The 23,697-nt window shown below is 40.3% G+C and overlaps 1 protein-coding gene across 1 annotated transcript in view; it reads left to right on the top strand.

Moving 5' to 3' along the window:
- The window catches only part of RPS6KC1 (ribosomal protein S6 kinase C1), a 229,085-nt gene extending 216,737 nt beyond the window's left edge, over positions 1 to 12,348 (top strand). Inside the window, exon 15 of the mRNA XM_082471434.1 lies at positions 11,862 to 12,348. Coding sequence (XP_082327560.1) covers positions 11,862 to 11,930 — 69 coding nt within the window. The 3' untranslated portion in view covers positions 11,931 to 12,348. The remainder of the gene's footprint in view (positions 1 to 11,861) is intronic.
- The last annotated feature ends 11,349 nt before the right edge of the window (positions 12,349 to 23,697 follow it).

A 23,697-nucleotide genomic window follows, 5' to 3' on the forward strand; every position in this document is an offset into this window, starting at 1 on the left:
CCGGCAGCTTATTTCCGCTGTGGGCTGTCGTGGCGTGAGGGAGCCGAGGGGAGAGCGGTGGCTGCCCGCTGCAGCTGTCTCCTTTAGAATCAGCCACCCCCATTCCCCAGGTGCCAGAAGAGCTCGCTGGGTTTAGAATGCTCCCCATCGCTACCTCTCCCGCCCATGGCAGCGTTGGTAGCAGCCTTCCAACGAGTCTTTTGTTGTGGAAGCTCTAAACCCATGGTAGGGAAATTACCAGGAGACTCTTCCCCAGCCTGCCCTCCCTCCCCTTGCTCCGTCTCTTTCTTCCCTTCCTTTGTCTCCTTCCGTAGCTGGGGTCAGAGTCCCTAGCCAGACTGAGAGCGTGGTTGCGATTCCAGGACCCAGATGCCAGTGTGTGGCAGCATCTGGCTTCTTGGCAAGCGTTGCCGGCAGTTGTGCTGGCTGCTTCTAGGCCTGTCATTGTGGCTGAGCCCGCTAATGGGGGCCCTGTCACAAAACGGAGTTTCTTTGAGAATATGGTTTCAACCAAGGAGCCCACCAGAAAACAATGAACTGCGCGGAGAGGACATGAATTATTGGGCAGGGTGACTGCAGACTAGGGCTTTGATGCTGATCCTGGACCTGTTTTGCAAAAATCCCCGTTTCATGTTGTTGGAGTCTGCACCTCCTGTAACCTCACCTTCTTGTGCTGTTAGTGTTTCAGGTGCCTTAAGGCATGGAGCTCCTTGAAAGAGAAACACAAATCACGAGAAATGTTGAGATAAAATCCTGCTCCTCAGAGGCGCCTGTTTGGCACGGTGAGCGCATGATAACAGCTTGCTTTAGAAAGGTGACATTTCTGCTGAAGGCTGAATAATAAAACACGCATTTTAAAAACTCAGCTCTTCCCTGTCTTCTGACGGTTGACTTTCGGAGTGAAGGCCATTGCTTCCATGTGAAGGGTCTTTTTTGAGGCTAGCCTCTCCAGCCCCAAACAAGGGTTGATTAACTCTTGTCATCACTGATGAGGCCAAGGAGCTCTTTAAATTAATTATCACATAATAGGGCTGTTAGTACTTTTTTTCAAGGTGCAAATACTGAGTACTCAGAATGTGTCAAGCACTGTCTGAGGCATTGCGGAGCAGAGACAAAGATGGAGAACATCACAGAGTTGCGGCCCTCCCCCAACCCAGGATGCAGGCCACTGGTGACCAGATTACATAGGCTCCCATTATTTCATTTCTTCCCCACACCTACACAATTGGACAGGGCAGTGATAGGCTCTGTGTTTTACAAAGGGAGGAACTAAAGTCCCGAGAAGTTGCCTTACCCCAGTTGGCATGGCAAGCTAGTAAGAGCTGTGATTGAAAACTGGGTAGCTGTACTTGCGCTTCACTAAGCAGATATGTGTTGGACTCTTAGGTTATAAACGCCTAAGGGCAGGGACTATGTCTTTAACTTTTTGCACATCTGCCCCCAATTAGCAACCTCTGCTCACTCATGACCCTGTGCCCGTACATCTCACCTCAACACACTCACACACACACACACACACACACACACACACTCACTCTAGTACAGGGACTCTACAAACTGAGGCCAAGTTCTTCCTGTGACAGGCTAAAGGAAGGAATCAAGAGGAAGGATAAAGCAAAAAATTAGCTTGAATTAAAAGATGGTGATGATCCTGGGAAGATGGTGGGAATGATGGCAGTAGCATACTACTCACATAATCCCACGTATAAACGTACAGAGCAATTAGATAAGCGAAGTCAAAATTTCATAGACGACATTTACAACAAAACTAGGTAACAAGATACCAGGAATCCCAGAATGTGAGCAGTTGGGGACAAAATACCAAGAACCACAAGACTCGCATGATAAGCACATCCGTGTGGGAAACAAAAGGAAGAAACAGTGCAGCTTTTGACTGGACTGGAGAATGGGAGAATCCTAGCTAGCCAACTGGTACTCATTAGGAAACTCAGTGGGCCAAGTTGAGGACAGCAGCTGAAGGTGAAGGCGTTTTGCCTGCTCAAACACCTGGTAAAGTGCAAAGAGCTTGCAATACAAGAGAATAAAGGGGCGGGCTCCTTGAACTCTCAAAATTGACCTGCCAGAACAGCTTTCTAGTACAGGGCCCTACATTGAGGAGAAATTGCTGGGAATGGAATCACAACGGAGCAGGGTAGGGACAAGAGAATGGTCCAGTTCAAAGGAAGGGAAGGGCGGCCAGGAAATCTCAGAAAGCAAGATGTCATACTTCTTTTTTTTTTTTTTTTTTAAACACTTCACAAAAACAACAGAAGAGGGAGCTCTGTGAAGTTGGAGCATTTTAAAATTTAACCTGCTTCATTCTCATAGTTTAGGAAAACTAATTTCACATAAAAATACACAACAGAAAAGAATCAAGTCCCATATAAAGTTACTATAAGAAAAAAAAGAGAATTAGGAATAGAATAACATCCTTACAGATAATGAAAGCATTCTGGAAAGATGTTCTCACAAAACAGATAAAAATTAATTTACAATTTCAAAATGCACTGCAAGACATTAAGAAAATTATACAAGACAGGAAAGAACAGCATAAATCATAAGTAGAAAACTCAGAAATGATGTGACATCTCAGGAAAGACTTAGAGATAAAATTTAAACAATTATTTCAGAAATGAAGATTAAACTGGGAGGACCAAAAGAGTGAATAAGCACGACAGATAATGCCTTAAGAGAAATATAAAATGAAAATTAAAAATTAAAAAAAATTTTTTCTTAATTCAGACTTTTAGTGCAGTTTCGGGTTCATAGCAAAATTGAGGGGAAGTTACAGAGAATTCCCAAAGGCCCTTTGCCCCACACATATGTAGCCTCCCCCATCATCAACATCCCCCACCAGGGCGGTACATTCATTACAACGGATGAGCCTACATTGACACATCATTACCACCCAAAGTCCAAGTTCGTGGTTCACTCTTGGTGTCACACTCTTGGTGTCACACTTTCATTACAAATGTATAATGACACGTATCATTATGGTGTAAAGAGTATTTTCACTGCCCTCAAAATACTCTGCAACTGCCTATTTATCCCTCCCTACCTCCTCCCACCCCCGACACCTGGAAACCACTGAACGTTTTACTGTCTCCATTGCTTTTCCTAGAATGTCATAGATGGAATCCATATGTGATGCAGCCTTTCAGATTGGCATATTTCACTTAGTAATATGCATTATAAGCCTCCTCCATGTCTTTATGGTTTGATAGCTCTTTTTTTTTTTTAAGTAAATTTATTTATTTATTTTTGGCTGTGTTGGGTCTTCGTTGCTGCGTGCAGGCTTTCTCTAGTTGCAGCGAGCGGAGGCTACTCTTCCTTGCGGTGCATGGGCTTCTCATTGCGGTGGCTTCTCTTGTTGCGGAGCATGAGCTCTAGGTGCTCGGGCTTCAGTAGTTGCGGCACGTGGGCTCAGTAGTTGTGGCTTCTGGGCTCTAGAGCGCAGGCTCAGCAGTTGTGGCACATAGGCTTAGTTGTTCCATGGCATGTGGGATCTTCCCGGACCAGGGCTCGGACCCATGTCCCCTGCATTGGCAGGCAGATTTTTAACTGCTGCGCCACCAGGGAAGTCCCAGCTCATTTTTTAAAAATTTATTTTATTTTATTTTATCTTATGTTTATTTTTTAAATTCTTGGCTGCGTTGGGTCTTCGTTGCTGCATGCAGGCTTTCTCTAGTTGCGGCGAGCAGGGGCTACTCTTAGTTGTGGTGCACGGGCTTCTCATTGCGGTGGCTTCTCCTGTTGCAGAGCACGGGCTCTAGGTGCGCGGGCTTCAGTAGTTGTGGCACGTGGGCTCAGTAGTTGTGGCTCGTGGGCTCTAGCGTGCAGGCTCAGTAGTTGTGGTGCACGGGCTTAGTTGCTCCGTGGCATGTGGGATCTTCCCAGACCAGGGCTTGAACCTGTGTCCCCTGCATTGGCAGGTGGCGTCTTAACCACTGCGCCACCAGGGAAGTCCCCAGGTCATTTCTTTTTAAGGCTTAATAAGTTTCCGTTGTTTGGATGTACCACAGTTTATTTATCCATTCATCTGCTGAAGGACATCTTGGTTGCTTCCAAGATGGTTGGGCCATCATGAATAAAGCTGCTATAAATATCCATGCGTAGGTTTTTGTGTGGACATAAGTTTTCAACTCATTTGGATAAACACTAAGGAGCTTGACTGCTGGATTGTATGGTAAAAGTATGTTTAGTTTGGTAAGAAAATGTCCAATGGTCTTCCAAAGTGGCTGTACCATTTTGCACTGCTACTGGCAATGAATGAGAGTTTCTATTGCTGTACATCCTCTCCAGCATTTGGTGTTGTCAGTGTTGCAGATTTGGGGCATTCTAATAGGTGTGTGGTGGTATCTCATTGTGGTTTTAATTTGCATTTCTCTGATGACGTATGATGTGGAGCATCTTTTCATATGCTTATTTGCCATCTGTGTATCTTCTTTAGTGAAGTGCCTGTTAAGGTTTTTGGCCCATTTTAAAAATTAGGTTGCTCATTTTCTTATTGTTGAGTTTAAGAGTTCTTTGTATATTTTGGAGAACAGTCCTTTATCAGATATGTATTTTGCAAATATTTTCTCCCAGTCTGTGGGTTGTCTTCTCATTCTCTCGACATTGTCTTTTGCAGAGCAGAAATTTGAAATTTTAACAAAGTCCTGCTTATCAGTTATTTCTTTCATGGAAAGTGCTTTTGGTCTGGTATCTAAAAAGTCACTGCCATACCTAAATTCATCTAGGTTTTTATTCTAGGAATTTTATAGTCTTTTTTTTTTAATCTTTAGGTTTGTTATCCATTTTGAGTTAATTTTTGTGAAGGGTGTAAGGTCTGTGTCTGGATTCATTTTTTTGCATGTTCAGTTGTTTCAGTACCATTTGTTGAAAAGACTCCATTGTATTGCCTTAGCTTCTTTGTCAAAAATCAGTTAACCGTATTTATGTGGTTCTATTAATACTTCTGGGGTCTCTATTCTGTTTAACAATCTATTTGTCCATTCTTTCACCAATACCATACTGTCTTGATTACAGTAGCTTTATAGTAAATCTTTAAATTGGATAGTGTCAGTTGTCTAACTTTGTGTTTCAATATTGTGTTGGGTATTTTGGGTCTTTTGCCTTTCCATATAAACTTTAGAATCAGTTTGTTGATATCCACAAAATAACTTGCTGAGATTCTGATTGGGATTGCATTGAATCTATAGATCAAAGTGGGAAGAACTGACATCTTGACAATATTTAGTCTTCTTATCTATGAACATGAAATACCTCTCCATTTATTTAGTTCTTTGACTTTGTTCATCATAGTTTTGTAGTTTTCCTCATATGAAGATCTTGTCTTTTTCTTTTTGTTCAACTTATACTAAAGTATCTCATTTTCGGGGGGGTGCTAATATAATGGCATTGTGTTTTTTAACTTAAAATTTCACTTGTTCATTGGTGGTATATAGGAAATTGTATCCTGCAACCTCACTATAATCGCTTACTAGTTCCAAGAGTTTTTTTTGTCAGTTCTTTCTGATTTTCTGCATAGCTAATCATGTCATCTGTGAACAAATACAGTTTTATTTCTCCTTTTCCCATCTGCATACCTATTGTTTCCTTGTCTTGTATTATTGCATTAGCTTAGAACTTCCAGTATGATGTTGAAAAGGAACAGTGAGAGGGGACATCCTTGTCTTGTACCTGATCTTAGTGTGAAACTTTGAGTTTCTCACCGTTAAGTATGATGTCAGATGTAGATTTTTTTTTAATAAGGAGTACTTTATTTACTTTCATCTCTTTTTTTGTACTTTTTAAAAATTGAAGTACAGTTGATTTACGTGTCATGTTAATTTCAGGTGTACAGCACAGTGATTCAGTTATATATATTATATATCTAATATATATATAAAATATAAAAAAATATATATTCTTTTTCAGATTCTTTTCCCTTATTGATTTTTTAAAAATATTGAGTATAGGGCTTCCCTGGTGGCGCAGTGGTTGAGAATCTGCCTGCCAATGCAGGGGACACGGGTTCGAGCCCTGGTCTGGGAAGATCCCACATGCCGCGGAGCAACTGGGCCCGTGAGCCACAACTACCGAGCCTGAGCGTCTGGAGCCTCTGCTCTGCAACAAGAGAGGCCGCGATAGTGAGAGGCCCGCGCACTGCGATGAAGAGTGGCCCCCACTCGCCGCAATTGGAGAAAGCCCTCGCACAGAAACGAAGACCCAACACAGCCAAAAATAAACATAATAAATAAATAATAAAAATTAAAAAAAAAAAAAAATTGAGTATAGTTCCCTGTGCTGTACGGTAGGTCCATGTTGGTTATCTATTTTATATATAGTAGTGTATATATGTTAATCCCAAACTCCTAATTTATCCCTCCCTATAGAGTTTTTGTAAATGTGCTTTATCAAGCTGAGGAAGCTGCCCTCTATTCCTACTTCACTGAGAGTCTTTATGAATGTGGGGTAGATTTTTTAAAATTTTAATTTAATTTTTAATTTTAATTTTTTTATTTTTTGGGCTGTGTCATGCAGCTTGTGGGATCTTAGTTCCCTGACCAGGGATCGAACCCAGGCCCTCAGCAGTGAAAGCATGGAGTCCTAACCACTGGACTGCCAGGGAATTCCCTAATTTTTATTTTATATTGGAGTATAGTTGATTTACAGTGTTGTGTTAGTTTCAGATGTACAGCAAAGTGATTCAGTTATACATATACATATTTCTATTCTTTTTCAAATTCTTTTCTCAGTTAGGTTATTACAGAATATTGAGTATAGTTCCCTGTGCTATACAGTAGGTCTATGTTGGCTATCTAGTTTATATATAGTATTGTGTATATGTTAATCCCAACCTCCTAATTTATCCCTCCCTATAGATTGTTTGTAAATGTGCTTCATCAAGCTGAGGAAGCTCCGGTCTGTTCCTACTTCCCTGAGAGTCTATGAATGTGGGGTAGATTTTGTCAGATGCTTTTTCTGTATCTACTGATATGATCATGTGATTTTTCTTTTTTAGCCTGTTATGATGGATTCATTAATGAGTTTTTGAATGTTGAGCCATTCCCTCAGTTTTTGTTTGTTCGAGGAGGTCTTTTTTTATCTTTCACTTTTGAATGTTAAGTTCTCAGGATACAAAATTCTAGGTTGGCATTCTTTTTTCTCTCAACACTTTAAATATTTCACTCCACTCTCTTCTTGCTTGCATGGTTTCTAAGGAGAAGTCAGATGTGAGTCCTATCTTTGTTCCTCTAGGTGTAGCTTCCTGGATCTGTGGTTTGATGTCTGACATTAATTTGGGGGACATTCTGTTATTATTATTTCAAATATTTCTTCTGTTTCTTTCCTCTTCTGGTATTACCATTACATATATGTTATACCTTTTGTAGTTACCCCACAGTCCTTGGATATTCAGTTCTGGGTTTTTTTCCAATCTTTGTTCTCTTTGCTTTTCTGTTTTCAAGGATTCTCTTGATATATCCTCTAGCTCAGATATTCCTTCCTCAGCTATGTCCAGTCTACTAATAAGCCCATCAAAGATATTCTTCATTTCTGTTACAGTGTTTTTGTTTTTATCGCTAGCATTTCTTTTTGGTTCTTTCTTAGGATTTCCATTTATCTGTTTACATTGCCCATCTGTTCTTCCATGTTGTCTACTTTACCCATTAGAGTCCTTATAATTTTAATCATACTTGTTTTAAATTTGCAGTGTGGTAATGCCAACATCTCTGTTCTGTTGCTTGCTCTGTGTTTTCAGCCTTTTGGTATGCTTTGTAATTTTTTCTTGATAGCCAGACATGATGTACTATGTAAAATGACCTGCTGTAAATAAGCCTTTAGTAATGTCATTGTGAAGTATGGGGAGAGGGGAAGCATTCTATAGTCCTGTGATTAGGTCTCACTCTTTTAGTGAAACTATGGCTCTGGACTGTGAAATTCACAAGAGTTTCTTAGTTTTTTTCAACCCCCTTAGGTAGGACAGGATGGCTAGAATGGACTGGAGTTAGATATTTCCATTCTCCCACATGGAGGCTAGAGGAGACTGGAGTTGGGTATTTTCCTTCCCCAGCTCAGTTAGGCTCTGATAATATCCCAGCAGGTTAGGCTATGGTTAACTAGTTTCCCCTGAGGGAAGGTCTTGTCAAGAAGAACAGAATGCTCTGGCATATTTCAAAATGGTTCCTTTCCCTCTCCCTTGCTGGGAGCATGGAAGCATGAGGGGATTTTTCTCTGATAAATTGATAAATTGGTTGAGTTTCTGGAGGTAAATCTCATGATATTGTAGGGGACCCCAATGACTGAGTCCCCTGGAGTTTTTAAGTCTCAAGCTTGTCCACATTGAGCCTCTATCACTTTGTCAATTACAATTCAGGTTTTCCTACCACAGCCTAGGTTCCCACCTGAGTCTTCCATTTGTGAATTTCTGCTATGGTAAGCCATGACTCCCTGTATTCACTTGTCTGTCTCTCCATTCTTGGGAGCAGCAGTTTGCCTTGTGTCCTTGCCCATCTCTTACAGATCCAAGAAGAACTGTTGTTTTTTCAGTCTGTTCAGAATTTTACTTGTTGTTAGGATAGAGTGGTGACTTCTAAGCTCCTTGCATGTGGAACCGGAAACTGAATGTCAGAAAATTTTTTTAAATAAAAAAATTAAGAGAGAAAGAGATACAAAGGGTTAAAGAAAAAGTGCCAAATATTGAAGTGGGCAAAGGAAATTGGATATATGGTTGGTAGGAGATCACAAAGAAAACCAAAGCAAGGCAATTGAACTAGAAAAACTAATTCAAGAAAACTTTCCTGAAAATTAAAAAAAAAAATTGAAGCTAAATATAGAAGTATCACACTGCATACCTGAGAATGACTACAGTATGACTAACACCAAGAAAAGGAAGAAATCCTTTGAGCTTTTAGAAGAAAAAGTGCACATGACTTACAAAGGAGAAAAGATTATCATTAATCACTTCTCAACAACAGTGTTTTACTGAGGGGGGAACAATGAAACAACATAGAGTTAACCCTTGAACAACATGGGTTTGAACTCTGTGGGTCCACTTATATGTGTTTTTCAATAGTAAATACTACACTACTACACCATCCATGGTTGGTTGAATCTGCAGGTGTGGAACTGTGGATACAGAGGGACTGCAGATATGGAGTGCCAAATATAAGTTATACCTAAATTTTCTACTGTGTGGAGGATCAGGTCCCCTAACCCTTGTGTTGTACAAGGGTCAACTGTATTTAAAATAAGGAAAGAAAGAGTGAGCCAAGGATTTTATACCCAATAAAGCTAACTTTTAAGTATGAAGAGCACAGTAGTTATCAACATGTGAGTATTCATGGAGTATTATTTGCATGAGCTCTTCCTGAGAAATCTACTAGAGAATATATTGTAGATGACTGAGGTGATGAGAAAGACACCAACGTAAGACTTAAGCATTAAGTGGGGACTTCCCTGGTGGTTCAGTGGTTGAGACTCCACATTTCCGATGCAGGGGGCACAGGTTCGATCCCTGGTTGGGGAACTAAGATCCCACGTGCCGTGCGGTGCCGGGTGGGGTGGGGGGAAGACTTAAGCATTAAGTAAATAGTTGCCCTTAGAACTAGGACTAAAGGAGGACTAAGGGGGAAAGAGTATAGTGTGTAATGACCTTATACTCTGACAGTATAGATTTGGTAGGTCTATTTTTTTAATGGGGAAAGTAGGGAGAGCATATACAAAAATATAAAAATATTTTTGGTAATCATGTTGGTGGTGATATTAGTGTTGTCATTCTGAGATTGTTGCTGTGTAACGTGGGATAAAACAAATAAGTCATTGTGAAATGTTCTAAGTCTATCATCCCTTCTGCTTTTAAGAACCAGGATTCTCAGAATGGAAGAAAGAAGATTCCAATGTTACAGAGAAGTGGTTAGGTAAAAGCTCTGTAGTGTTGAATTTGAATAGAAAGCACCAATATGCATTTATAAGATGTTTTTCCTTTGAATCAATACTATTTCCTAGTTTATTCCACTGGAAAGTCTTAGAAACTATGTCTAATTTAGCAAAGAGCATCTCTAGCACTCAGATTGTGGTTTTGAAATACCATTTTTCTGTAAAATAAATTATGGCTTCTTGGAGAAATAAGTCTGGGGCAGAAAGTTTACAAAATAAAGCTGGAACATCTTGGATAACAAAGAAGCAATCCAAGATTTCTAGGGTCATGTCAAAAGGACACAGAGCCTTCTACTGGCCAAAGATGGGACAGTTTGACCTTTAGTAATGAGAAAAACCGAAACCCATCATGTATGTTTAATCCATGATTTAATAATGATATTACAAAGAATGATCACCTTCAGAGAATTATAGAGAACTAATTCATTATCTTGAAAACTGGGAAATAAAGGGAAAGAATTAAGCATTTATACTGATTTTTATATGAACTGTATCACTGGGTATCCACATAGTAAATGAGGGACAGAGTCTCTTATAGAGTTATTCCAGCTACAGAATGTTAAAGAAGTGATAGAATTAGACTATCACCATTTTGCAACCCCTAATGGATGGATACAAGCATTAAACATCAATGGCTGCTAAGATTATAAAAAGAAAGACAACCAGACATTTTGCGTCTCCTATAGTATTATTGCTAAACACCACCTGTAGCCTTCATGAGGGGATCCAAAAGCGGTCTGATACTTAAGTGGACTGAGCTTGCAATTTTCAGGAAATACAGAAGTCATAGGAACATGTTGAACTTTTCCATGAGTATGCAGTCAGCAACATCAAGACATTGGGAAACTATATGTCAAATTGCCTGAATTCTTCAACAGATAATTTATAAAGATATGAAAATGATGGAGGAGAAACCCATAGATTAAAAGAAAGATACTGAAAATTTTAAGGGCATGTCTAAACAATAGTGTCTAGAGATGCACATTTTGATGATAAAATGATTTTTAAAATGGAAAGAAGTGATAACTACAACAGGATAACTGTTACTTTGGGCGAAGGGAGGGATTATGATTGGGTGGGGCACATGGAGGGACTTCTTGGGGATACTATATATATATATATACATATATATATATATATATACACATACACATAATACATATACACAAATATAAATGTATAAATAAAAATAAAAACATAAAAAATATATAAATAGAAATAAAGAGGATGTTGGCTACCTTGTCCTTTTACTAGATATGAGTTTCTACAGAGCTACTGCCAGCCTTTATCTTTGTGCAATTTAGAAAAAGGCAGCCCTTCCTTGGGCATTTACTGCGTAAATACAAAAATCTATAACAATGCCTATGAATGAAAAGTGCCTCTTTGATGGCGCCTTTGTACAGTGTACAACCTGCACAATGTTATGAAACAGCCTTGAGTCTCTATGTTGGTTCAGGCCCATCTCTGTTCAGTGTTATTAAGGAAAGGGATTCTTTTTTTCTTTTGCAACACCATTTTTTTCTTTGAGGGATTTTACTTCAGTGCAGTTTAGCAATCCAGTGCGATAGAGAAAGTGCTATTCTAGCTAATATTTCTCTTACTCATTTTAGCATGCAGTATCCCTAAGGTAGAATTAAGTATTTCCTGAGATGTTATATAGTATTAGAAAGGTTTAGGGGGGCTGACTGGCTGCTGAGGCAGGATGTTCCATGGTATTATACCCCTGCTCTGCTAGCACAATTCGGGCTCTAGACCCCATCTTGGCCAGGTCCAGAACTTGATTCACCATAATTCATCAGGTTCAGGGAGATAGATCCACATTAACAAAGGTTCAAAAGATTGTGATATAAATCAGAATGTCAGTTTATTAATTTTCCAAAATAATAGTAACTGCTAAATGAATGAGGGTACTCATATGATCTCTGTTTTCTCCCTACTAGGCAAGTACCTTCGAAGACAGAAGGTTATGTGGTTTGCAAAGGGAGGTGGATGATCCTAATGGTTGGTGACATTCTTATCACATTCTGATCCACCCACCTCTACTCCAGGGAGAAACCTGCCAGCTGGACCAAAACACTTGTGTCGGCCGTGTCAACATTGTGCAATACACACACTTACAAATTCTTACTTTCTAGTTTATCTTTTCCCAGGCTCCACATAGAGAGAGAAAGGAGACACCTTCACAGTCAGCCAGAGCATCTGGGTCAGCCCTAGTGATTGGTGGCATGACAGTTGAAGCAGCCTGCTCACCTCACATATAAAGAATTTCAGGTCAATGAATCTAACAAACTTGCAGCACCTTCGATGGACTAAACACAAAGAGGGACCAGCAATGGTTCCTGGTCTTAAGTAGCTTACAGCCTTGTAGGGCCAGCTTTAAACATTCTTTGCCCACTTCTGCTTGAAATACACACACACACACACACACACACACACACACACACACACACACACACACATATATATGTATGTGTGTGTGGGTGTGAGATTGAATCAGAGAAAGCATCAAAGTAAACTTTAGCTTGGCCTGTGTCTGAGCATTGTGAGATTCAGATTATTGGGTCTCTGTCTAAATAAAGTTTTATTGGATTTCTTTTCTTAGACTTACGTATAACAGGATTGAACTATACCTGAGCCCAGTCTATAAATTTTATTAGATGGGATTGGATCCTATTGGATGCAGCCTTATCAGGCAGAAGCGTGCTGTTTGGTCTGTCTGGTTGGGTTTGGCTGCTTTTGTTTATTTGTTTGTCGGTTTTATCTAATCCAGCATAGAACATGGAACTATTGGTGCTGTTCCAGGTTTCTGGGCTCGTCCTGCTCCGAGCTCAGGTGATCATGGTGTGTGACCCCCTGCTGTTCCTCAGGCCCATCAGCCACATGGCCACCGTAGTACCTTCTCACAAGCCTGGCACCTGGTCTGGAGACAGAGGGTTTAAAATTAAGCATGCTTTCCATCCTGGAATTTTGAACTAACTTTTAGAACTCAAATGAGGGGTTGGCTATGACAGCGAAAGAATTAATCTGGAGAGTTGGATGCTCAAAAAAAAAAAAAAAAAAAAAAGACTTAAAGGCCCTGTCCATTAAATATATTGGACCCAAAATGGAGATGATTATGTGTATTTTGGATTTAAAAGAGTTTTGTAAAGAAATTTCTTTTCCCTGAGTTTTTGGTTTAATTGCCTGGCAGGGTGGGAAATCCCAGCACAACAGCGTGGAACTGGGGCATGAAAAGCAGCAAGTGAAACGGATTTATGAAGCCCATAAATAAAAATGAAACTCAGTTCATTGTCCAAATTGAGTGGAAAGGCACAATCTATCCCTAGTCTGATAAATAGAAGAATGGGACACACATAGGGGAAGTTCTTTCCATTTTAATAAGGCCAGATAAAGGTAACATAACTGAGGAATTTCAGAAAAAGAGGCACTTCCTTTTGCCAGACTTGACCAAGGAGGCATGTTACCCAACTCTGTGCTATGGGGGGAAATTGCACACTTTTCCAAAAAGAAGTACAATTGACTGCATGTTTAAACCGTGCCCTAAACGAGTATTTTCCTATAAAAGCAACGGCAGTGAAAAGAATGAGAAAAAAGCAAAGGCCAAAGTGGCAGCCCTGGTAGGAGATTTTCATACTTCTGGAATTTGAGGGGTTGCCAGCCTTTTACTGTTCTCTCCTAAGAAGCACACTGGTACTTAACTGTTCTTCAAAGCCTGTTTATTCCTGTACAAATGGATCAGATAAGATGGAGGTGAGTGTCAACAGTGAACAGCTGTATTTTTTTTAAAAAAAGTATGATGGAGAGTGCCTACAACTTGAATGGCAGGATATTTGTGCTCTGTGGCTCGTCAGTGAGCTGTGGGCCACGGTATGCTTCCTACTGCACACTGATTACCAGCCACTCCTTCTCTCCTGTGTCAATTCAGCCTGTTCTCTTTCCAACTAAATTCCTGGGTTTTTGAGATTTTTCTTTGTAGCTTTTTGCTGGTCCATTATCAGCCTCTTCCTGCGCCTGGTTGTGACAAGGGAAGGTATACCAGTTGTTTGGTACAAATTAAGAATGCAGTCACTAGTCATGAAACAGGAGGGAAGCCAGTGGGCTTATAAGGGAATCAAACCCAGGCATGAACTAACCAACTTTAACATGGAACTAAAAACTCACTCATCATTCATTTAATAAAAATTTTGAACACTTGTCTTATACTACTCATCCTGCTAGGCATTTACATGATTCAAAGATAAAAGATAAATTAGGGGCTTCCCTGGTGGCACAGTGGTTAAGAATCTGCCTGCCAATGCAGGGGACACGGGTTCAAGCCCTGGTCCAGGAAGATCCCACATGCCGTGGGGCAATTAAGCCTGTGCGCCACCACTACTGAGCCTGTGCTCTAGAGCCCACGTGGCACAAATACTGAGCCCATGTGCTACAACTACTGAAGCCCCCACGCCTAGAGCCCATGCTCTGCAACAAGAGAAGCTACCGGGATGAGAAGCCTACGCAATGCATGAAGAGTAGCCCCCGCTCACCACAACTAGAGAAAGCCCACGCACAGCAACTGAAGACGCAGTGCAGCCAAAAAAAAAAAAAAAAAAAGATAAATTAGACCTGGCTCCCACCCTCAGTAATCCCATAGCAACGGGCAGAGTCCTCATTTCCTCCCTCAGTGTTCATCAGCACCCCCAGGCCACTCCAAGAAACGTTCAATCTAGGTAAAAATGGCATGTCTGCTTTGCAAATGTGGCTTCCAGACAAGTTCTCTAAGCCCCTTCCAACTGGATTGCTCCCTAAACCTGTCTTATAAATAGAAATTCTGAAGCTACCACAGCCTGCCGGGGATGCACTGAAAATACACTCTGGCAACTAAAAGGCCACATAATCAAACCATCTCTTCATCCATCTCTTTATTCATGCATAATTCAAGGCTCAAGAAGACTGGTAGATTCCCTCCCACTTCTTTGTGCGAACTTGTGGAAGCATCCTGTCACCTTCTTGCACACTGGGGAGAAACCACCCCTCTCTGGGAGATGATGAAGTCTCTTCCACTGCCTCCTCTCCCCCTTTAGCTTCAAGAATCGACTCTACAGCAACTTAGCCAACTTGATCGAAAACATGTCCAATGCAAACTCCTGGAATTGATCTTTCTTGTTTGGTGTTCTATCCTTGGATCATTAAAGACTGTGGCTGTGAGGAGCTTCTCGCATGGTGAGAATTTGACTAATTAAATTACCACAAAGGGAGGAACTTTACTGTTAGATAAAGCAAAATATGTACCAGTGAAACAGGGGAGGAATCTTCACTGAAAATTGGAGTCCAGAGAGACCAACTTGGCACATTTGCACTGTATAAGGCAGAGGCACTGCATGCAAAGGATTAGAGTGTTTTGCCCACAAGAAAAGAGGTTCCCTGTTGTGCAGAGGGGAAATTCCATTGAGCAGAACCCTCCCACACCATTCTGCTTTCCTGTTCCAATTCTGAGTTCACCAAGGGGCCTTCTGATTAATAACTCAGCTTCCTTTCCTAATAAACACATTGATATTGGGAGGGGGATCACCTGGAGAGGAAGCATGAGAATTCCAAGCTCTAAAAAGGGAATTTCTGAACTCTTCCATTAAAGATTAGTAAATTAATATACTGATTCATTGGCTAATTGTATGTGAGTTTGGTAAGAATAAGGTCATCAGTAAGAAAATCTGATTTGTGAGGTTGAGGCTCAATCTCTGGAACGTGTTGCCTCGAGGTGCTTGAGAACCCCTTTCCTGTGACCACCCCCATGACGTCTTCCTAGGTGCTGCCCCAAACTCCAGCATACTCCCCATTACTTTCCACTTAAGGATGAGACCATCCATCAGACTGTGTGCTAGTTAGGTTGTGGGTTTTAAAGATTTTACGTCCTTCTCCTCCTTACCACCTTATGATAGACAATATTTTCTAAAAGGAAATGGGATAGAGAGAGTAGTATTATGCACATTAACATAATTATTAAGAAACAAAGGAAGAACTGCAGGCCCTCTTAAATCATGATTGGGTAATTGTTCTGATTTACTGATGTAGACTTGACCAGTGAGTACTCCTTACACAGTGCTCCCTACAAAAGGGGGAAAAAGAAAGAGAAACTCACCATTAAAATCAGGCCATCCTCCTCTTTGAATAACTCTGACACGGATGAGGGAAAAGCCCAGAAGGAAAAAATTTGAAAAGTTTACTTCAGGTTGAGAATTTCTAATTCTACCACTTTTGTGGTGTGTTGTTGTTTGATAGACATGACAGCATCTCCTCATTATTATGGAAAATATAGGGTTGGTGGTAATTACTATCTGAATATGAATGGGAGCAGAAGTGGGCATAGCCTGCACTGGCCTTTCTTTGACAAGGTATAACTTTCTTCTGAATTTCTGTGTTAATTAATGCTTATTTAAAAACCACTTTAATTGGTAGTAAACACCTCAACTTTTTGTACTCATTAAAATGCGGCCATTGATGTGTGATGGATTTTTTTTTTAAAGCTTAATTAACTTTCCTTCTGTATATATAACCTATAATAATGACAAACATATTGGGAAAAAATTACCCTTGCGTTTTCCCCCTCTCTCCCTACCCCCATTATAAAGAGATTTTTAGATGTGGATGCCTCACTTTGTTAGGATCAGATGCCATTAATTTGGCATTTTGGAGAAGAGTAGGTGGCAGGAAATCAAAGCTTTCGTTGGTCATTTCTAAACCAAATATTCATGTTTCTGCTGGAGAAATAGGCTACTTTTTTTTTAACATCTTTATTGGAGTATAATTGCTTTACAATGATGTTAGTTTCTGCTTTATAACAAAGTGAATCAGCTATACATATACAGATATCCCCATATCTCCTCCCTCTTGCGTCTCCCTCCCACCCTATTTTTTAAGTAAAGAAAAAGTTTAGAGAAACCAATATTCCAGGTGACTCAAGACTTACCTTGAGTAACTATGTGGAAAACATCAAATTCTTAAGATGTTCTTGGAAATCTTTTCTTGGAGTGGTTATAATTGTGTAGGAACTGAGTAATGCATCCCTTCCCGTTTTTATTAGGAGATATAATTACTGTGAAGATGATGTAACTACCTTAGAGAAAATTTGGAAAATAGGAAACAAGTCTTAATAGTCTCACTACCCTAACACAACAATGGTTTTCAGTTGTTCATTATCCCCTTGCATTCTTTGTTCACAGTGGACACAAAGTTGTCAAACAGTAAAACCATAGTCAGCAGGTGTAGAAGAAAATTGACCAGAGCATCAGTAAGATGGGAAGAATTAGAGGAATGAAGTGGAATCGATCTTGATTTGGGTTTTATCAAGAATGGGGGAACAACAGCTGCAGGGGCCATGTCATATAAGGGCCACAGCAGGAAATTTTTAGTCACTTGGAGTCTCTTAGAGTTCCCCTTCTTGGTCAACAGGGAGACCAAGTCTTATCATCTGATCAGATTCTGAGTTGTTCACTCCCTCAAATTATCTAACTCCTGTCAACTGCAGTCTCAGACCCATTGGTGAGGACTGCTATCGAGTTTCTTGTGACTTTTGTTTTGCCTTTGTAGTTGAATTTCAATCCTTTTTTTTTTTTTTGAATAAGTGGCTGACTAGAAGCATTTAAGACTCTGAAGAGAACACAGTGAATGACTGTGGAGACAACATGGATTAAAAGAGTTGTCAAAAGGCCTTGGATAATGCTTATTAGTCCAGATCCTGCCCCATCCTCAGATCAGCCAGAAGAACACTTCCATTTCCAGACCAAGGAGAAGGGAGGTTTGATATCAGTAAATTTTCCCAATACTTCATTCATCCTCTTGATTTACCAAGGTTTAACCTCTGGCATCCAGAATACTGTAACGTTAGAGGAAGTAATTTTAAGAATCTCCTTTTAACAAAGTTTTAAACAAACAGAGAAGGAGGGAATAGATAGTTATGGAAAGAATGATGAAAGAAAGAGACAAACAAGGGTATGGCATTCAGTGGCTCCCTGTGTTCTGGATCTTGATCAGGAGGTCATGGGTCAAAGCTGTTCGTGTCTAGCTGTCTGCTGCCTGATCTGGGATTCTTGGGAAAAGTGGCTCCTTTGTGATGCCATTTGCTTCAGAAGAATCTTGAGGGAGTTTCAGTTTTAGATTTCCTGTCAGTATGGAAGCCCAGGATGTGGGTGTATGATATCTTGGGAATCATGAATCCAGTGGGGGTAATTCCTTGGAATTTCACTGCAGTATTTGTATTTAATGGTACCTGATAAGGTTACTTCCAAGAGGTACACCTCAGGTTTAAGAACACCAACACAGAAGGTAGATAAGGCAGTTGTGATATCTTTACAGGGAGATCAGAGTAGTACTGGAAGGTGAGATACTTAATAGTCTGAGATCAGAATAGCATTATTTTATAGAACTGGATTTTTGGCCACTCAATTTTGACATGAAAGATTTCAGGGAGAGCTGCTAAGAGATCTTTTCTAGTATTTATGCTCTTTTTATATCCATCCATGGTCAATTTTTGATCCATACATTTGACAAAATATATGATCAAAAAATAAATTGATAGAGACTGAGGAGCCCCAGAATATATGTTCCGAGGACAATCCTTAATTCTTCAGTGAACTTTCATCTTTCCTACTACATTTGACTAAGGATTGAAGTTATAAAGCCATTGACCTTGGGATTATTTTCATTCTCACCTCCTTTTAAAAACCATTGTGAGGTGATATTGTCCAGTGAGAAAGATATGTTTAAGAAGGAGCAGTGGAGGAGAGGAAGGAGGGTCTGGTGAAGATGTAGGAGGAGTAGCAGAGCAAGAATGAGGCAACTCTTTTTCCCTCTTTGAAAGCTTTTAGGATCTTTTCTCAATTCCTCCTGTTCTGAATTTCCCAGTCATGTGGCTTTTTCTCAGTTTCCCAGTGATGAGCCCTCAGTAGACCTTTCAGTCTGGAAACTCATGTCCTTTAGCCTAGAGACTATTTATTGTATATTTCTTCTGTTTGCTGTTCTTTCAAGAATTCCTGTTAGCTAGGTTTGGGCTTTTTTGCATGATTAAACCTTTTTTTTCTTTTCTATTTTCTTTTTATTCTTTTTTTGGACATTTCTTCAGCTTAATCTCAGTTTTTCTATTGAGTTTTCTTTCAGCAGTCATCTTTTTAATTTTCAAGACTCTTGTTCTTTGGATACACCTATTTGATAACATCCTATTCTTATTTTTATTAATGATATATTTATATATATTTATCTCTGTAAGGAGAGAGGAACTGTAGTTTTAGTTTTTTTGTATTTCGTATTTCTAGCATGATTCGCTCTGTTCTGGTTATCTAGTGCTATGTCACAAATCCCCACTCCCCCAATATTAGTGGCTTATAATAACATTTATTTTGCACATGAACCTTCGACTGAGAAGAACTCAGCAGGTGCAACTCATCTTTGGTCCATTCAGCGTCACCTAGGCTGGAAGTGTCTGAAGGCTCGCTCACTTGCATGTCTGGTGTCTGGGTCGGGAAGATTCAAACACCTGGGGCATCTCTCTCTAGCAACATATGTTCCTTCCAGGATGGCAGCTTCAAGGACAGCAGACTTTTATGTGATGATTCAGGGCTTCTAGGGCGCATGTCCCGAGAGCATGAGAGTTGGGTGGAAGCCGGATCCTTTTTATCACCTAGCCTCAGAAGTCACATAGAGTCATTCCTCTTTACTCTATTGCAGTGCTCTCCAGCTGAGATATAATTGTGAGCCGCAGGTGTAATCTTAAGCTTTCTAGTACCCACATTAAAAAAGTAAAAAGATATTTTGGTTGTGTATTAAAATATAATCATGTGTTTAAAAAAAAAAAGTAAAAAGAAATAGGTGAAATTAATTTTACTAATATTGTATTTAATATATTCAAAATATCATTGTAATATGTAATCAATATAAAACTATTAATGAGATATTTCATTCTTTTTTTTCAAACTGTCTTCAAAATCCAGTTTAGATTTTATACTTATAGCACATCTCAATTCAAATGCTAAATTTTTTTCAGATGCAAAATTTTCAGTAGTTAATGGGAAATACAGTCTTATCCAAACAATCAAGTTACTGGCAAAATATTTTATACTACTTCAATTTTTTAATTTAAATGATTTAGAATTGAATAAAATGATTATTTCAGTTCTTCAGTTGCAATAGCCACAATTCAAATGCTCGATAGCCACACGGGCCTGCTGGCCACCAGCTCCCGTATTGAACAGTGTGACTCTGTTAGTTGGAGTGCCACCCAGATTCAAGGGAAGAGAACATAAACGCCACCTCTCAATGGAAGAAGGAGCAAAGTTTTAAGGAAAATGTGGGAACAGAAATATTGCGGCCATCTGCTCCAAGTTTCCCTTGATTTATTTTCCGTATTTTAAGGTGAAGACTTTCTTCTAACACCTGTTTACTAAAACTGAAGCTCTTAGAGGTTGGTGCAAGCTCTGTGTCTTGGGCAAGGCTTATCTGTCGGTAGACTTCACTGAAGGGTGATTGATGGGGGCAGGTCATCCCACTGGGGATGCGTCACAGGTCAGCATCTTTGGTCGTCTCTCTTAGGTCAGATTCTTCGGAGAAGAATCAGTGTCCTTAGGATATATAAGCCTGGCTGTCAGCGGTGGAGGCAGCGGAGGCGGCAGGGATGGTGTCAATGTTTACCTAATGCCATTGTTTCAGTAAAGCACCTCACCTCATCCCTCTGTAGTGACTGGTGTCTTCACCAGAGCCGCTCTGATCTAATTATACAAAGAATAAACCTCCCAGGGCTCACTGAGTTGTGGAAGAGTGGTTTCCAGGCTGCCACAGGTAGGGCTGGGGAGCAGCCAATCCTCCTCTTCCAGCTCCACCCTCACCCTGCCTCCTGAGGAAGGCCCCTGAGCCTCTCTGGGCCTCTACTGTGAAGCAACCCCATTTCAGGGCATCCTCTCTATGGTTCTTAGATTTCATATTTTTCCATTCTGCTAAGCCAGTTATCACTCATGCATCCACCTTCCATTCCCCAAATATTTGGAAACATCTGTTGTATGCTGTCTTCTCCTCTCCTGTTTTCTTTGTCCTTTGTTTATTCTGTTGCTTATTATTTTAGCAGGGTTTTAGTAGGAAACAGAGATAGCTTTAAGATAGTAAAGCTCCGATGTCCTGCTAATATGACAGTGCCACCAGAAAGAATGTCAGGCCCTTTGGTGCCTTAGAACTTCTAGCTGTTGAGTTCAACAGTTGTGCTGCTTTTAAAATTAAAATTTAGCATATAATTTCATTATAAATTACAGTCCATATAATGGCCAGTCAAGAAATACTTACTGGGCAGCTAGTAGATGCCAGGCATTGTCATGGCCATGGGTATGCAGTGGCAAACAGGGCAGATAAGGCATGTAGTTCAATGCTTCTCAAACCTTTGTGTATGCACATCACCTGGGGATTTGTTAAAAATGCAAATTCTGTTTCAGTAGATCTGGCGTAGGGCCTGAGATTCGCCCGGTAGATAAGCCTGTCCTCCCACACAGAGCTTCCAATCAACTTCTGAGCCCTTCACTCTCAACGTGAATGGACATCAGAAAAAAGTCTCTAACATGAAAGATGTTTAATTTCATTATAAACCTTGCTTAGGAATAACATGCTTTGCCCATCTATGCTTTTACGATGTCTCTGCTTGGCCAGAAGTTGGCTAATGGCTATTTATAGGTTTCTACATCTGTTATGTTCATAGGTTCCTAGAATTGGAAAGGACCTAAGAAGTGATCTAAAGACCCGTTTGTGATACTTATATTCCTGTTGTGGTTTCCGTATGGATTAAGCCTCAGATCCTGAGGTTACTGGATCATATTTTCATAGTGAGCACCCAACGGTAGGGTTGAGGTTTGGTGGAAGATTAACATGCCAATTGCTCTAACTGGCCCATCCACACGTGGGCACAGGTTTGACCATAGGCACCTCCTCTCTGTCCCAGTGGCTTCAGTGTCCCTCCAGACACCTGTTACTAAGATCCAGGCTGGGAGAAACCCAGGGATAGAGCTCATGTAATAAGCTCTCCTACTGCTTGGCACACTCTAGGTATTCAATAGTAGTAGCTTATTTTTTTGTATATGTTTTGCCCGCTGGACTTTTTCCCCCTCCCACTAGACCTCTGATACTTAAAATATCGTCCAAGTGCTAGAAGTATCGACCTCACCTGGAAGCTTATTGGACTCTCAGGCCCTACCCCAGATCTATTGGGACAGAATGTGTACTTTTAACAAGATCCCCCAGTGATGTGCGTGCACACTTAGAAAGTTTGAGAAGCACTAGATTATATGCCTTTTCTGCTTTGTTTACCTCAAATGTTGGGCAGTGCCCTGCCAGTACTTGGCATGTGCTGGCTGCCCAGTAAGAACTAGTTGATTGGCTGGTCCTCAGCAAGCCAGGCTGCAGCATGAGCAGAGGGCCCTCTGTTTTATGAGCTCCCAGTCAGCTCCAGGATGGGAGGGAGAGGAGAAGATAAAGAAGTCCTTGCTTTGTGCCTGGGAGCTTGAACCTATTTGGAAGCCCCAGGAGCAACTTCTAGTATTCCCTTCACGATTCATCTCAAGATTTTCCAGATCGAAACTGACCTTTGAGATTCCCCCCACTCCTAAAGCAACCCTGGAAACTTGATGCCATCCTAGACTGCTTCCAGCTCTGTGGAGGAGTCTTGGGCATTGGAGCAGATTTCATGCCTGCTTGGATGCCTGCACCCTGGCCTGCGGTGCAGGGGCAGCCCTAAGACTCCAATGTGGAGGTTGGGTAGGGCTCTTTTCCAAACAGGGCTGTGTTTCTCCTGACAAAGTCCAGTGTAGGATGTGCCAGAGGCCTGGAGGATCCAGCACCTTCCTCCCAGCCATGCTGAATTATCTTAAGAATCCCTGGATTTCAAATGAGCTAATAATATAATAGCCTTATATTACCAAAAGATTTTTATAAATAATTTAACAACAAGGCTCCGAACAGTGTTATAATCGTATTTTATTTAATTAAATAATATATCAACTGAAAAATATAGAAATAAAACATCCTTTCAACAGAGCCATCATATTGCGCGTTTATGACTGTTGTCTAGGATTGCATTTAGGTGGTATAGAGGATTGAGCCAAAGCTTTCCTCACCCCAGAACATACCCTGGAATAATAAAATCACTGAAGCCCTGATACAAATTTAGTTTGTTTAAAATAAAAGTTTTCCTCTGATTTAAAATCGTATATATTCATTAATGAGAACTTGAAAAAATTTTGACACTTTTGAAGAAGAAATAAAGATCACCATAACCCATCACTCAGAGATAGTCACTGGTAACATTTTTAATATATTTCCTTCTAGTCTTTTTATGCATGTCATGTGTTGTTATGTAAAATTGAGATGATTCTGTTTAGAAAATTTTGCATCTTTTTGTTCACCTAACATTGTATTCTAAGTTATTTCCACATCCTTTGAGACCTTCTTTGAAAACACCATTTTGCTTTACCCATAACATTCTATTTCATGGGTGTCTCCTGTTTTTGTTGCTGTTGTTGTTTGTTTTTTAATGAATTTCTCTTTAGCTGATCACTTAGACTATTTCCCATTTTTGCTGTTACTAATACTGTAAAACCACAGTCTTCTTTCCTGGAACCTGTCTTTGGGAAACAGCTGAAATCATGCAAAATCTTTACTACTGGATCAAGTTGGGATTTAAGCTTGACTGTTTACAATATACTTGCCAAACCAGTATCTGGAGTAAAGTTCGACTTTGCTCTGGCTTTATGAAACTAGTTGTTTGAAAAGTGC

This window comes from Balaenoptera physalus, assembly GCF_965194825.1.
Source record: "Balaenoptera physalus genome assembly, chromosome: 1".
NCBI lineage: Eukaryota > Metazoa > Chordata > Mammalia > Artiodactyla > Balaenopteridae > Balaenoptera > Balaenoptera physalus.